This window comes from Periophthalmus magnuspinnatus, chromosome 15 (assembly GCF_009829125.3).
Source record: "Periophthalmus magnuspinnatus isolate fPerMag1 chromosome 15, fPerMag1.2.pri, whole genome shotgun sequence".
NCBI classification, from domain to species: Eukaryota; Metazoa; Chordata; class Actinopteri; order Gobiiformes; family Gobiidae; genus Periophthalmus; species Periophthalmus magnuspinnatus.
In genome coordinates, this window is record NC_047140.1 from 10,909,776 (window position 1) to 10,924,915 (window position 15,140).

General features: G+C 43.4%; 1 protein-coding gene across 1 annotated transcript; it reads right to left on the reverse strand.

Annotated features, from left to right (window-relative positions):
* Window positions 1-1,596: 1,596 nt before the first annotated feature.
* Window positions 1,597-10,062, reverse strand: LOC117382829 (NACHT, LRR and PYD domains-containing protein 3-like). Its single transcript, XM_055227474.1, has 7 exons — window positions 9,971-10,062; window positions 7,130-8,921; window positions 6,121-6,288; window positions 4,726-4,893; window positions 4,496-4,660; window positions 3,739-3,785; window positions 1,597-2,468 (listed from the first exon to the last, which is right to left on the reverse strand). The coding sequence occupies exons 1-7, from the start codon at window positions 10,005-10,007 to the stop codon at window positions 1,933-1,935; spliced, it is 2,913 nt and encodes a 970-aa protein (XP_055083449.1). The 5' UTR covers window positions 10,008-10,062; the 3' UTR covers window positions 1,597-1,932.
* Between the last annotated feature and the right edge of the window lie 5,078 nt (window positions 10,063-15,140).

Below are 15,140 nucleotides of genomic sequence, written 5' to 3' on the forward strand. Positions count from 1 at the left end.
AAACCCAGAAACATAAAAAGCATGACTGTTGAGGCTTGAACAAAATGATGCTCAGATAACATTACACAAGTATACTTCAGAGACTCAAATCTGCAGAGGAGACATTAAACACAAATGGAAGTTGTTTTTATGCCAGAGGCCCTGCCTCACAGACCGGGCGATGGTTGTAGGCCGCAGTGATGTACGCCCTCTTTATACCTGCATGCTGTGACACTGTTCCCTCTGAGTCCTCCAGGGCCCAAGTCAGTTTGAAAAGTTAAACAAGAACTTTGAAATGGCAACAAACTATTTAAATCAGCTGCACAACTGCAAAATGTATATCTGATTTGAACATGTTTATGTCAAATAATATTTTAAGATCTTTAACCATGTTCTAGTTGTTTCTTCACATTGAGCCTCTGAAGGTGTATTTTGACTGATTCATGTTTGAGTAATCTTTAATCTCTTCAAGACTCTTTAAGACTCCATTTTGCAGATTTACGTGTTTTCACCTCAACTGGTGCATGCCCACTGTGACATACGCACTTCCTTCTCCAGTTTTATTTTCTTAATCGGTGATACTCGTAGGATTTGGCTCCTTTGTATAGTCATTTTGATAGTCACTAGTGTGATGTGGCACTATCCATCCAGCATGGGACACATAATAATAATAATAATGTTAATAACATTAATAATATAAATACATAATGCGATGGCTGTGACTCAAGTTCCTAATGTGAGTCCATAGAAGAGACCTGAGCCCAAGGACGATTCCTCCTGTAAGAGCTTTCCTTTCAAAAGGCACTGAAGAAAGAGATTCAGAATCAAAACAGAAAGACTCAAGAGACCTGAGCGAGACGGCAGCCGACAGTTTACACAGCACCGAAGGATATGACACAATATTATCTCTCAAGTAAAACAGACACACATTTGGTCACTGCTTCACGAGGACAGCAGCCGACAGAAAGCCTGGACATGTGCAGAACGACCAGTGATGTTACCATACTAACATTTCAAAGTCATGGTGTTAGCATTGTTGTCGTGGTGTTAGCGCTGTCGGAGTATTAGTGCTGTCATAGTGTTAGCGCTGTCGTGCTCTTAGTGCTGCTGTGCTGTTAGCGATATGGTGATGTTAGTGCTGTTGTGGTATTAATGCTGTCGTCGCATTTGTGCTTTCATCACTAAGTTCAGCGTCCATTCCAAAGTTTAAATGAAGGTGTCAAAGAGGAAACACAAATCTCTTTTCTGTCATTATTAGTGTCTGCAGAGCCTCCAGATCATTTAACCTGCTCTGGGTGTTAGTGTTAGCATTAGCCACAGATGTAACAGAGGCGGTGTTCACATCAATGGGCCCTTATTCTGAAAATAGAGTGGTATCGGCCCTGTGATTTGATCTGAGTACTCTCCAACATGATATTTGAACAGTGTGTAGTATCGAAGCTTTTGATGATGCCAATGTCGGTATCAGAAGAACCCTATGTGGACATTGTTGTACCTGAGAAGTAAAACAATACACAGTGATGATTATAAAATACTTTATAAAAGCAAGGAACATGCCATTCCTTCATTAAAATTTACACAATCTAGTTTAACCCTTTTTGTAAGAACCCTGGGGACACAGCTTTGGTTTCACTTCATTTTCATCTTACTATATAGGTCCATTTAAAACATTAAAAACAGGTGAGACTATAAATGTCAATCACCAGATTATTAAAGTGCATAGTGGCAACAGTCTATCTAGTTTTGCATGTTCTTCAAATGTATTCTATTTTTGGGAAACAAAATAACCAAAAGCTTTTTGTCCCATTTCAGTTCTAGTGCGGCCAGTTTTTAGACGACGAGACAATATTGGATCTTGGAGTCAAACACACAGGTGATATCTTGAGTCAGTCTATCATTGTAGTCCCTTATACATTTCATAGAGTGTGAGAATGACTGATCCAGACAAGGCTCTCAGGTCAACTTCACCAGAGACAGTGAGGAACCAGGAATATACAGTCCATATCCTGGAAACAGAGGCTCAGTGAAGGAGCAGCTGAAGCTGTAGATGGGGGACAGCTGTCCACCAGAGAGGACCTGATAGAAGGTCAGAGTTCCAGCCTCAGAGTTCAAGAACACACCCACTCTGTTTGAGGACGCATACATTATCTCTGAGGTGCGCTTGTGGTTGTGACATTCCCAGTACTTTCCTTTATCAATCCAAAGATTCCAGGACTGATCATTCTTTCCAAACTCATTCTCCTTTTCTACTCCTCTCCCAATCCCTCTGTAACTCACAGCTATGTCAAGCTTCTCCCCGCTCCACTCCAGCTCCCAGTAACAGCGCCCCTGCAGGCTAGAGGAGCTCAGGACCTGAGGGAAGTATGTGAACCTCTCTTTATGATCTGGATACTGCTGCTCATCCGTCACACGAGACACAGTCTGACAGTCCTCAGACAGAAGCAGACATTTGTGAGCTGTGGTTGGGTCCAGAGAGAACTCACAGGAGTCTGAAACAGAGACACGAATGAAACTATAATAATACAATATCATGGGGCCTGCATTATCTGTCCTCCTGTGCTCTCTCCCCCTCCCCTACCTGTCTGCTTGGAGCTGGGCGGAGTTCCTGACTCCTCCCGCGCACACCTGGAGTGCATCAGCGCAATTACCTCCACCTGCTGCCGAGTATTTGAGGGCTCGGCAGAAGACACTTGGGGCCAGACTGTCCGCGTGTCAATGTGAATGCTCCAGCTTAGTTTTTGCATTTTGTTACCTGTCTGCCTGTTATTCATTGGAATTTTGCCACCTTCCAGATTCCTGCTCTCGCTCTTTCCCGCTCCTGCCTCTGCGCTCCAGCTTTGGTATAGTCCACCCTTCTGCCTTGCCTCCTGTCCCGTCTTTGTCTCTGGCTTGCTTCCCGTCTCCTGCCCTGTCTCCCGCTCTCTGGATCACTCCTGCTGGGTCTTCCCTGGCCCTGGCCCTGGCCCTGTCCCTGGTCCCGTCGTGCTCCGGCCCTGGCTGTCTCCATGCCCACTCTGGACATCCCTGCTTGGCTTGCCCTAGTCTCATCCTGATCCTGTCCCTGTTCCGGTCCTGGTTTTCCCGTTCCTGCTCTGCACTACGCCCGTCTGCTCTGCCTCCCGCTCCCTGCTCCCCGTGTGTGTTGAACGAACTATTGAACACTGTTTTAGCACAAACTGTAAATAAACACTGTCAACTTGCCCCGAGTCTGCACTCCTTGGTCCGCACTAGCCGTTACAACATACAAATATTTAAGCGCCCAAATTACGCTATCCTCTGATTTGTGTTTCCTCATCACACACAGACCTGTAGTTGTCTTTTGTTTCATTCACACGTTAAACACACAAACCCTGCATATTTAGGCTGAGCTCTTCTCTCAAACAGAAAACACTGTTCCACCTTGTGATGTCATGTAAGACAGAAAGTGCTCCACTGTGATTTCAAACTCCACACACCTTTCCTATAATCATTTGGATGATTTCAGCCCTGGTTTCAGTCACTACTGAACAAAAGATAAAAGGAGCTGTTAACTTGAAAATGACCGCTTCATGACATCACAAGGTGGAACAGAGCATTTTGAGCTTTGGAGATGTAAATGAACTGATAATAAAAGATTTCTCAATGATGAAATGAAACAAAACACAACTCCAAGTCTGTTTTTGAGGGGGTAACAGCATTATAACATGGATTAAAGCTTGTAAGGTCAGTTTTGTATAATATAGAACCTTTAATGTGCCAATTAATTAAAACAAGACTTACATTTCCTTGGACCGGGCAACATCCAGCGCTCTCCACCAGGATCCAGCCTGAAACACACAAGTCCAGTTTAGACCAGACCAGGGACCAGGATCTGGACCAGAGACCCACTGAAGTGGGATCCACACCTGATAGACTTCAGGGGACTGTGCAGTCTCACCTGACCATAGCCTGTGTACTGAAGTGGACCGAGGGAGTGTGACGTCACCAACAGCGTTCAGCTTCAAATGAAACTCACTGAGGCTAGAGCAGTTACAAGGGCCCATCTGGAGCACAGTTCTATATTTGGAATTCCGAGCACGAGTATCATAGCAACCAAAGAGCTAATCAGGAACGAGGCTGTTGAAGGTAACGCTCCTTCCTGCCTGCACCGCTGGTTTAGCAGGGGGTCGGAGCTTAGCAACACTGTCAATCAAAGCTGTTGCTAACACTAGTGGGAGTGACCTCGGAGAAAGAAGGTGCCTGATTGGTCTGTTATTAATGTTCATATCTTGATTTAGGGACAAAATAGCAAAATAAAAACACCATGATCATGGAGAGCAAGTTAATGTGAACATTTTAAGAATGATGAACCTGACAGCAGCAGTTACAGAGAGAGGGGCAACACTTGAAAGATAGATAGATTAGAAAGATTAGATAGAAAGATGGAGCCAAATCGTGCCCATGCTCACTTCCTGTTTGGAATATGGGAGCTAGCAGGTTAGCTCTGTTTATTTAAATATACACTATGCACCTGACAAACAGCAAGTGGTGGTTTCACCTGACAAACAGCAGGGGGTGCTGGTCCTGTAGAGCAGTCAGGAGCTCGGCTGAGGGTCCCGGGTGATTAAAGCTCAGATCTAACTCTCTCAGGTGCGAGGAGGCAGAGCTCAGAGCTGAGGCCAGAGCAGCCCCGCCCCTCTCTGAGACCAGACATGCAGAAAGCCTAAAACCACAGTATTACACTCATGTGAACACAAGAGGGCAGAGTGCATCATGGGACCGTCTCACCTGAGTGTCTCCAGTCTACAGGGGGTGCTCTTCAGACCAGAACACAGCAGCTCCACTCCTGAGTCCTGGATTTCGTTATGACTGAGATCAAGGTGTGTGAGACTGGAGGAGCTGAGGACTGAGGCCAGAGGACCACAGATGTGAGGGGACAGGCCACAGCCAATCAGACTGAGGAGAGAGAGGGCAGCTGATTAGCTTATTAGTGTTCATTTCTTTATTTACGGACACAACAGAAAAAAAAAAAAAAAACAGGATCATGTGGGGTGGGTTAATACGAACATTTTAAGACCAAAATGACGAGCCTGACAGCAGCAGTTACAACGGGAAGGTGAGTTTTCTAATGTAAAGCGAATTGGAGCCAGAGTTGAAGGAGCCAAAAGTGCACCCATGATCACTTCCTATTTGGAACGCGGCGGCTAGCAGGTTAGCTAGTTAGTTAACATAAATTCTGTTTGAGGAGAGAGGTACTGAGTCATCTGGTCACTGTTTGTGTCAAAACATTTCGGCTCCAGAAGTCATGTTACATTTAATGGAACTGTCTTGAAGCACTGGGAATTTATCATAACCTGAACTAAGTAAATCCAGCCCTGAAGGGAGGAGTTTTAGCTTGAATTTGACCTGCCTTTGTTTACAAGCTACAAACTCATAATGATGGGTCAGTTTTATTTTGTATGACAACCTCAAGGTAAATTCCTTGGGCCAAAATGGAAGGAGGAAACTTCGAGTCTTCGAGTGAATGCACGGGTCATCTGTTTGTGCCTGTTCTGTTCTGATCCAGAGCGTAGTATTGTATAGAGTACATTACAAATGCAAATGTTCCAGAATCAACCCCTAACAGATGTGGACAACCACGCCCACATGTTTTGGGCCCCTCCTTAATTATTTTTTGGCTGAACATTTTGATACAAGCATACGTCCAGACCACTATCCTAACCTGGTGTCACCTGTTTTAGGTGTCTTTAAGGTATGCTGTCAAAACCTGACTTGGAGAGACGTATGCATTTGTCTCCAGTAGGTTAGACTACTGTAACGGCCTACTCACTGGCCTCTTCAAACAAGCTAAGCTTAACAGCTTAAGACAACTGCAGTACATCTAGAAAGCTGCTGCTTGGGTCCTGATTAGAACCAGGAAGTACAAGCACATAAGTCCTGTGCTCAGGTCTCTGCACTTCCTGTGGCTCAGAGAATAGACTTTGAAGCAGCTCTGCTTGTGAACATGTCTCCTTTATTTATATGTGAATGGCCACGTTTGTTTTCTCTGTCCTTAATGGTATTTTTTCCCCTTTTTTTTACATGTAAGCAGCCAGCACCCCATCTGAAATCGGGGAGACAGAATACCAAACCCACTTGTCTGTTTTGTCAAAGTACCCTCATCCTTATTTCCTCAGCTCTCACCTGAGTGTCTCCACTCTGCAGGGGGCGCTCTTCAGTCCAGAACACAGCAGCTCCACTCCTGAGTCTTGGAGTTCGTTGTGACTGAGATCAAGGTGTGTGAGACTGGAGGAGCTGAGGACTGAGGCCAGAGGACCACAAATGTGAGGGGACAGGCCACAGCCAATCAGACTGAGGAGAGAGAGTTTAAAGAGGAGGTATTATGACATTTTTAACTTTCTTCATCATCAAAACATGCCTGAAGAGGTTTTAGATGTCACCCATGCATGTTTGAGTAATTTAGAGAGCTCTCCTGGGCCCAATTCACACTCTCCTTATGGTTAGCTATAAAATTCTGTCCAAGGCTCCGCCCACATGCCTATGACATCCACCTCCCACACAACAATTCTCCATAAATATACAATAACATTATACAAAACTGTACCCAGCAGTGTTCATCCCACGACTGCACAAACCTGATGTGCAGTAGTGGGATGAACAATGATTGTGTTGTGATAGTGCTCTGAAGGAGGAGTGACTTAAAGCAGAGAGTAACATGTTTTACAAGTGAAACTTGTAAAACATGTTAATATGTGCTTCTGGGTAGATATAGCATTTTCAAAACAACAAAAGATAACATGATCTACATATGTTAGCAGTTAGCACCGCATAGAAGTAAAATACCCCCTCTTTAATACCCCATAGAAATAAAATACCCCCTCTTTAATACCCCATAGAAGTAAAATACCCCCTCTTTAATACCCCATAGAAATAAATTATCCCCTCTTTAATACCCCATAGAAATAAAATACCCCCTCTTTAATACCCCATAGAAGTAAAATACTCTTTAATACCCCATAGAAATAAAATACCCCCTCTTTAATACCCCATAGAAGTAAAATACCCCCTCTTTAATACCCCATAGAAGTAAAATACCCCCTCTTTAATACCCCATAGAAGTAAAATACTCTCTCTTTTAAATACACTTTGAGGACAGAGTGACTCGAACCATGACATAAGAGTTTCGACTCACAGGACTTTGGTGGAGGCTCTAACCACAGGCAGCAGACCTAGGAGAGCTGTTTCTGAGCGCTGGTATTTCTTCAGGTCAAACTCTTCCAGGTCTGAGTCTGAGGACAGTAAGAGGAAGGACAAGGCTGACCACTGAGCTGGAGACATGTTTCCATAAGTCGAGAGCTGTCCTTCTCTCATGTTCTTCTGTATCTCCTGCACCAGGCTGTGGTCATTCAGCTCGTTCAGACAGTGGAACAGGTTCAGGCTTCTCTCTGCAGACAGATTCTTTTCATTCAGCTTCTGTTTGATGTACTTTACTGTCTCCTGATTGGTCTGGTCGCTTCCTGTCTGAGTCAGCAGACCCTGCAGCAGCCTCTGATTGGTCGGCAGAGACAACCCCAGGAGGAAGCGCAGGAACAGGTCCAGGTGTCCGTTTGGACTCTGTAAGGCCTGGTCCACGGCAGACCGCTGGAGGATATCAGACTTTCGTCTAAATGCTCTTGTAAAAATAGAGGGTGGTTTGACCTCCAGCAGATTGACCCCAGTGTTGATGAAGGTCTGATGGACGTGAAGAGCAGCCAGAAACTCCTGCACACTCAGATGTATGAAGCAGTAGACTTTGTCCTGGTACAGGCCTGGCTCCTCTCTAAAGACCTGTGTGAACACTCCAGAGTACACTGAAGCTGCTGCTGCGTCCAACCCACACTCGCTCAGGTCACACTCGTAGAAGATCAGATTTCCTTTCTGCAGCTGCTCAAAGGCCACTTTTCCCAGAGACTCCACCATCTCTCTGGTCTCTGGAGTCCAGTGAAGGTCTGCCACTGATCCCTGGTGATACTTGATGTTCTGGACTTTGGCCTGCACCACCAGGAAGTAGACGTACATCTGTGTAAGAGTTCGGGGCAGCTCTGGTTCATCTGTTTGTTCCAAAAGCCTCTGTAGAACTGTGGAGAGGATCCAACAGAAGACCGGAATGTGACTCATGATGTGGAGGCTGCGGATGCTCTTGATGTGGGAGATAACGACTGCGGCCTGGACTCTGAACCTTTTCCTGAAGTACTGCTCCTTCTGCAAATCGGTGAACCCTCGCACCTCTGTCACCATGGAGATGCACTCAGCAGGGATCTGATTGGCCGCAGCGGGGCGCGTGGTTATCCAGAGCTGAGCGGAGGGTAGCAACCTCCCCCTGATGAGGTTTACCAGCAGCACATGCACTGAGGCGGCCTCTGTGGGGTCGGTAAGGACAGGGGTTCCACTGAAGTCCAGAGGAAGTCTGCACTCGTCCAGACCGTCAAAGATGAAGAGCACCTGGAGCTGCTGGAAGCTGCTGAGATCTTTGGATGGACTGAAGAAGTGGTGCAGCAGTCCCACCAGGCTGAACTGTGTGTCTCTGAGCATGTTGAGTTCTCTGAAAGTAAACGGGAACAGCAGCTGGAGGTCCTGGTGGGCCCTGCCTTCAGCCCAGTCCAAACTCAACTTCTGCGTCAGGACCGTTTTCCCCACGCCGGCCACACCCTTCGTCAGCACAAATCTGATTGCCTCTGGTGAATGTTGGTGGGGTTTAAAGATGTCTTCACATGTGATGGCGGTCTCTGGAGTGGCCGGTCTCCTGGACGCGTTCTCAATGTGTCTGACCTCATGGTCCTGGTTGACCTCTGAGGTACCGCTCTCTGTGATGTAAAGCTCTGTGTAGAACTGGGTCAGGGAAGCGGAGTCTGCTGCTTTAGCCACACCCTCAGATACACGACTGAACCTCTGCCGCAGATGAGACTTCAGTTTATCTTTACAATCTCCAACTCCTACAGCTCTTCCTAAACAAAACAGAAAATCATTGTCAGTAGATCGACTAACAGACAGCTTTAAATCAGACCTATTCTGCAAACTTTCTTTCTTTTTCTTCCCCAGTTTTATTTTCTTAATCAGTGATCAGTAGGATTCGTCAGCGACACGTAGTCATTTTGGTACAAAACAAAAAAATGGGCTGCTCGCTCGTGTGATGTGCAGCTATCCATCGGGGGTGCCGACAGCATGCGCTCCCATTGGGAACCGTGATTTTCTAATGCAGAAGTCAGCGGACTTGTTTCTTTTATTAAGTCATTTTAAATTAATATTGTAGTTTAAAATGTGCAAATTATGACATAATGACCTACACGTGTCAGAGATTATTAACTACAGAGAGACACAAGCACAATAGGGCTGATTTAAAAGACCCACTGATCCACATAAGGAGCCACGTTGTTTGTTGTGATTTCATGGTTTATTGTGCCCCCTGCTTGTCTCCCTGCTGGTCCCCTGCTCTTCCACTGAATCTTTTCCCCTGCTGTTCTCCGCTCTCCCCCCCCATCTGACCCAGTTCACTTCGACCGTCACGGATTACTTCGTCTCTGACCACGATCCACCCAAGGACTACTGCAAACAACCCTACTCTCAACTGTTTGATCCATCTACCTTCATTTGCACATCTCTATCTGTAAATAAACATTGTTAAACTGTTCCCCGAGTTCTGTATCTTTGGTCCCCTTGTCAATCGCTACGACAATTGTTAAAATCCGAAGATAAAACTGAGCTAAAAAAAACTAAGTTTCAAAAACTGCTCAGTGTGTCAGCCAGGTAGCCACAAGAGCAGCCAACCTCTCCGTAACCATGGGAGCAATCATGAACATTATAACACCTGTCACCCTTTAACACCTGTCAACAACTTTAAACAACTACAATTACTACATTTTAAAAAAGTTACTTCTGCTAACATGTTAACTAAACCCAACACATTTCCCAAACCCTAACCTTAACCTTAACTCATGTCCTGACTTTACTTCAAGCCAAATGACTTCCAGACCTCCAGCATTAACTAAGCTCTTACTGCTCATTAGGCGCTGGGCCAGATGCTCTTGGTCCATCCTCTTCAGGAAGTCCAGTGTGATGTTCAGAACCTCTCTGCTCCCCTCCTCCTCACTATCGGAGCATTCTGGGTAATCTGAGGCCAGGAGCTTGTGGAGCCTATGGAGCTGCTGTTGGACAAACCTCAGGACCTGCTCCTCCAGATGCTAGAACAGTCAGAGAGCCTCAGTAGAACAGTCACTGGTAAGATTTAATTAAAATAAAACAATGACATTACATTATAAGGAGGTCGCTGAGAGAGTGCAGTGTGTTGAAATGGAGCATCCGGGACTCTTGATATTGCTTGTGGTGTCCCCCAGGGGCCGGTTTTGGGACCAAAGTTGTGCAATACATAAATGATGTATTTACTGTGTCTCAGTGTCATGAGTGGAGGGTTAAACTGAGGTGTAGGGTCAGACCATAGTCTGTATATATAAATGGACCATAGTCTGTATATATAAATGGATGCAGCGTTCCAAACAGGAAGTGAACATGGGCGCGCTTCCAGCTCCATCAACTCTGTTCAGTTCAGTTCACTTTGTATTGTAAAATTGTCACCTTTGTGTATTACATAAATGCTTTTCTGTTTCTGTTGATGTCAGCATGAATGTAGTTTACAGTGTCTATTAACTGAAAAAATACATAATAAAAACAAATAAAGCTCACACCTCGAAGATGACGTCCAGCTCAGTCATGTGACCACTGGGAACGCATGGATCCTCGTCTCTGTCGATCAATAAACAAGTTAAGTGCCAAGTCACTCCCCCTTCAGAGCACTATCATAACACATTCAGCTGCATCTCACTAATCAAACTACTGCACATCACATCAGGTTTGTCAAGATGCTGTGTAGTTTTGTATCATGTTTTTTGTATATTTATGGAGAATTGTGATCTGGGAGCTTGGGTGGCATAGTCTTGTGGGTGGAGACTTGTACAGGCTCGTACTAAAACCTCTTCAGACATGTTTTTGAAGAGGGGACAACATTAGAACATGGGGGAAAGATAAAGAAAAAAAATCCTCTCCTCTTTCTCCTCGAGAAAGAGGAGAGTTCCTTCTCTCTCTCTCTTCCACTCATGTTCTTTGGTGTAGGCACAAGCAGAGCTGCAGTAAAGTGTCTGAGCCACAGGAGCAGTGCAGTTCCTGCCCTGGAGCTGAGTGTCTGCTGCCCTCTAGTGCTCTCTTTCATTCATGCACGGTCAAAGTCCATGCCTGGGATCCTGAATACAGTCCTACAATACTTTACGAAGATGCACTAGTGGAAGAAGTAATCAGTGTTGTTACTTCAGTAAAAGTACAGATACCAGAGCAAAAAAAAGCCAAGTAAAGGTTGAAGTATCACATGAAAATATCTACTACTAAGTAAAAGTATTAAAGTACCTGTTTAAAAATATACCTAAAGAGTAAAAAGTAAAAGTATTGTGTCCATATTTTGAGGTTTTATAAGGCTTCAAATATAGTGATTTTGATTAATATTTGGGCAGATTTTTTTTTTTTCAATAGAACCAATTGAATCAGGTGAGCGTTCTTGACGGATGGATTAGCCAATCAAGGACATGCTTGGGCTGTCCGTATCAAAACAAATATGGCTGCTTAGGAAAAAACAAAGAAAAGATCTATCACAGGACTGAAAAACATGGAGGATTTCTGTAGAATTAGTGAGAGAAGAACTAAACTGTTCATTTGTGGGAGAAAAGTGTTATTTTGTTCAAAATGATGAGCGACCAATGAGCTTCTTCTTCACATGCATCACTGAAATAAACAAATCTGATTGGATGATCAGGTTTGACTGGGTCTGAAAAGTAACAGAGATTTGGGGACCAGACTCATAACAATCTGTATAAAAAATGGAGCTCAACAGTGAGGCTCCGGTTCCACAAGTACATTTTGCATTCATATTTCCCATAGACTTTTAAAATATTAAGAGTTCAAAGACATCACGGAGGCTAACCAGCTACGTGCTAACTAATATCCATAACACAGCTGTTTTAAGTCCAAAAAGCACATTTAAAACACAAGATTCTGTGAAATGACTTCCAGAACCAGTGGGTGGATGGGACTGTTGAGCTCCACACAGAAATCAGTCTGGATTTGCCATGTTCTTCATGCCATTTGTGTAATCTGTGAGGACTTCATTCCTTTTCTTAGGAGGATGGACAGAGGAAAAGACTGACCTCAGATCCGCAGCGCGTCCTCGAAACTCCTCAAACCATTCTTTAGACCAGTCACTGCTCAGGGACACACAGCCTGGAGCAGGGCCTGGGTTACTCCTGATGTTTGGTCCTGGTTCATCTTTAGATCCTACATGGAGTCCAGGTCCTAGTCCCACATTTTCCATTTCCCTATGAGCATTAAAAACGTTACAGTTAAGGTCACATTAAACCAGCCCTATTGTGCTTGTGTGACTCTGTAGTTCTAATCTCCGACACCTGTGGATCAATATGTTCAAATTTACACGTTTCACAATATCACAATATTCATCTAAAATGACTTAATAAAAGAAACAAGTCTGCTGACTTTCATGTTAGAAAACTACGGTGCCCAATGGGAGCTGACGTAATTGTAAACGTCGTCACAACAAAGCACCACATGCTGTCAGCGCCCCCTATGGATAGCTGCACACCACACTAGCGAGCAGCCCTTATTACTTTTTAAAAAATTTGTACCAAAATGACTACGCGATGCTGCTGAATCCTATGAGTATCACCGATTAAGAAAATAAAACTGGAGAAAGAAGTACGTACATCACAGCGGCGTGTACCAGTGGAGGTGAAAACAAAGGTAGATCAGAAAAATGGCGTCATGAAAATAAGAGATTAAATATTACTCAAACATGAATCACTCCAAATACAACTTCAGAACCTCAATGATGAAACGACCTGAACATGGTTAATGATCTGAACAAAACAGTTAGTAGAATGCCCCTTCTTTAAGGTTAAAGGTTCTATGTAACTATCTGGTTTTCTTGGAATGTTCCACAGTGTGGCATAAAACCTCATCAAAAACAGACCTAGAGATGTGTTTTGTTTCATTCACACATGTTTGAGTAACCCTGAGTCTAGTGAAAGTGTAGTGTTTAAAAACACAGTGAAGCACTTCCTGTATTACCACATGACATCACGAGGTGGACCAGAGTGTTTCTGTTTGAGAGAAGAACTCAGCCTAAATATGCTTTTCATCTAACTAATAGATAATAGATGAACATGGATACATCACGTGAACATCGTACAGTGATGGAAAGAAAATGTATTTAGTTACAGACAGTGGTGAAGAAGAACTCAGTTCTGTTACTTCAGTAAAAGTACAGATACTGGAGCAAAAAATACTCAAGTAAAAGTAAAATTATCACATGAAAAAATCTAAGTAAAAGTAAAAGGTAAAAGTATTAAAGTACCAGTTTAAAAATGTACTAGAGTAAAATGTAAAAGTACTTCACACAGATCTAATAAAGCTTCAAATGTAGTGATTTTGATAAAGATTTGAGCTGAATTTTCTTCAACAGAAACAATTGAATCAGTAGGTGTTTCTGTTTTTATTTGCTCAAATTATGAACGTGTTAAAAATAAACCTCAGCCTTTTCAGCAGGTCTCAGTCAATAATAAAAAATACTTTAACTTTTCAGTCCTGTTCAAAAATATAGTGGAGTAGAAAGTACAGACACCTGCTCTCTAATGAAGTGAAGTAAAAGTAAAAAGTATTCACTCCTCTGACACTGTAAAATGTACTTCAGTAAAGTACTTGCCTGAGAGCTTAGAGGTTCCTTAACTTTCCACCTGCGCTCCACGAGGCACCGTGTTCTCAAGACCGACTCTCACGGGGCCGTGTGTGGACTAGTGAGGGGACGTCCTGAACGAGTCCACTCTTTTGAACTGATGGAATATGATCTCATTTTTGAAAGAACCAATTTTCTGCATTTTTACGCTACTTAACGCAGAACCAACATAAGAATCTGAACAGAGGCAGAGCAGGAAACACGAGGACAGACGAGCCCATAAAAAGATTTGACGTCATATTTACGGTTATCTTCTCTCTTTGGCTTCTCTCAGATAAAATAATAAAAGAGCCTTTTCAACGACTCTTTGACTCTCAGTTCAATTTTTTTTTTTTAATGAACGGATCTAAAAATCCCACCAGTGTAAACCGAAAGTAAAGGCAAAAACGAAATTTAACACAAGGGGGCGCATTTGACTGTTTGGCTTTCCTACAGTTGTTAACTAGAGGTGGGTAGCACTTAGTTACAGTTACTTAAGTGACTTTTCAGAGTACTTGTTTAACAGCATAGTTTTACTCCAGCTTGAAACATATTTAATACAGAGTAACAGTACTCTTACTCGAGTAATGTACTGTACAGAGTAACAGTACTCTTACTCGAGTAATATACTGTACAGAGTAACAGTCTTACTTGAGTAAAAGTTGTGGTTCCTGTGGTGAGTGAGTCTATAGTGACTTGAGCTTCATGTAACAATATGCAATGATTTGAACATTTGTGTTTCTGGCTCCTTCAGATAAATTTAGTTTGACTCATTTTTGTGTCTCTTTGAAAATATCACATTTTGTGACTTATTTCATGTTTTGTCACATTCTCTAAAATTATAAATAAGATGTTACGTCCCAACAGTTACTCTTTAAGTTAATCTTGCCAAATACTTTTTTACTTACTTGAGTCATTTCTTGGACCACTACTTGAGTAAGTAAGTAATATTACTTTGAAGTAGCATTACTCTTTTAGCTCTGATCTCTCCTCTGATCTCACCTCTGATTTCAGCTCCGATCTCAGTTCTGAACTCAGCAATAATTTCAGCTATGATCTCAGTTCTGATATCACCTCTGATCTCTGATATCACCTGATCTTGGCTCTGATCTCAGCTCTGATCTGATCTCTGATCTCAGCTCTAATTTCAGCTCTGATCTCATCTGATCTCAGGTCTGATCTAAATTGATCTTGGCTCACCTCTGATCTTACTTCTAATCTTACCTCTGATCTTTGGTGATCTCAGCTCTGATCTGATCTCAGCTTTAATCTCAGCTTTGACCTCAGCTTTGATCTCAGGTCTGATTTCAGCTCTGATTTCAGGTCTAATCTCAGCTGATCTCAGGTCTGGTCTCACCTCTGATCTCACCTCTGATCTCATCTGATCTCTGCTTTGATTCTC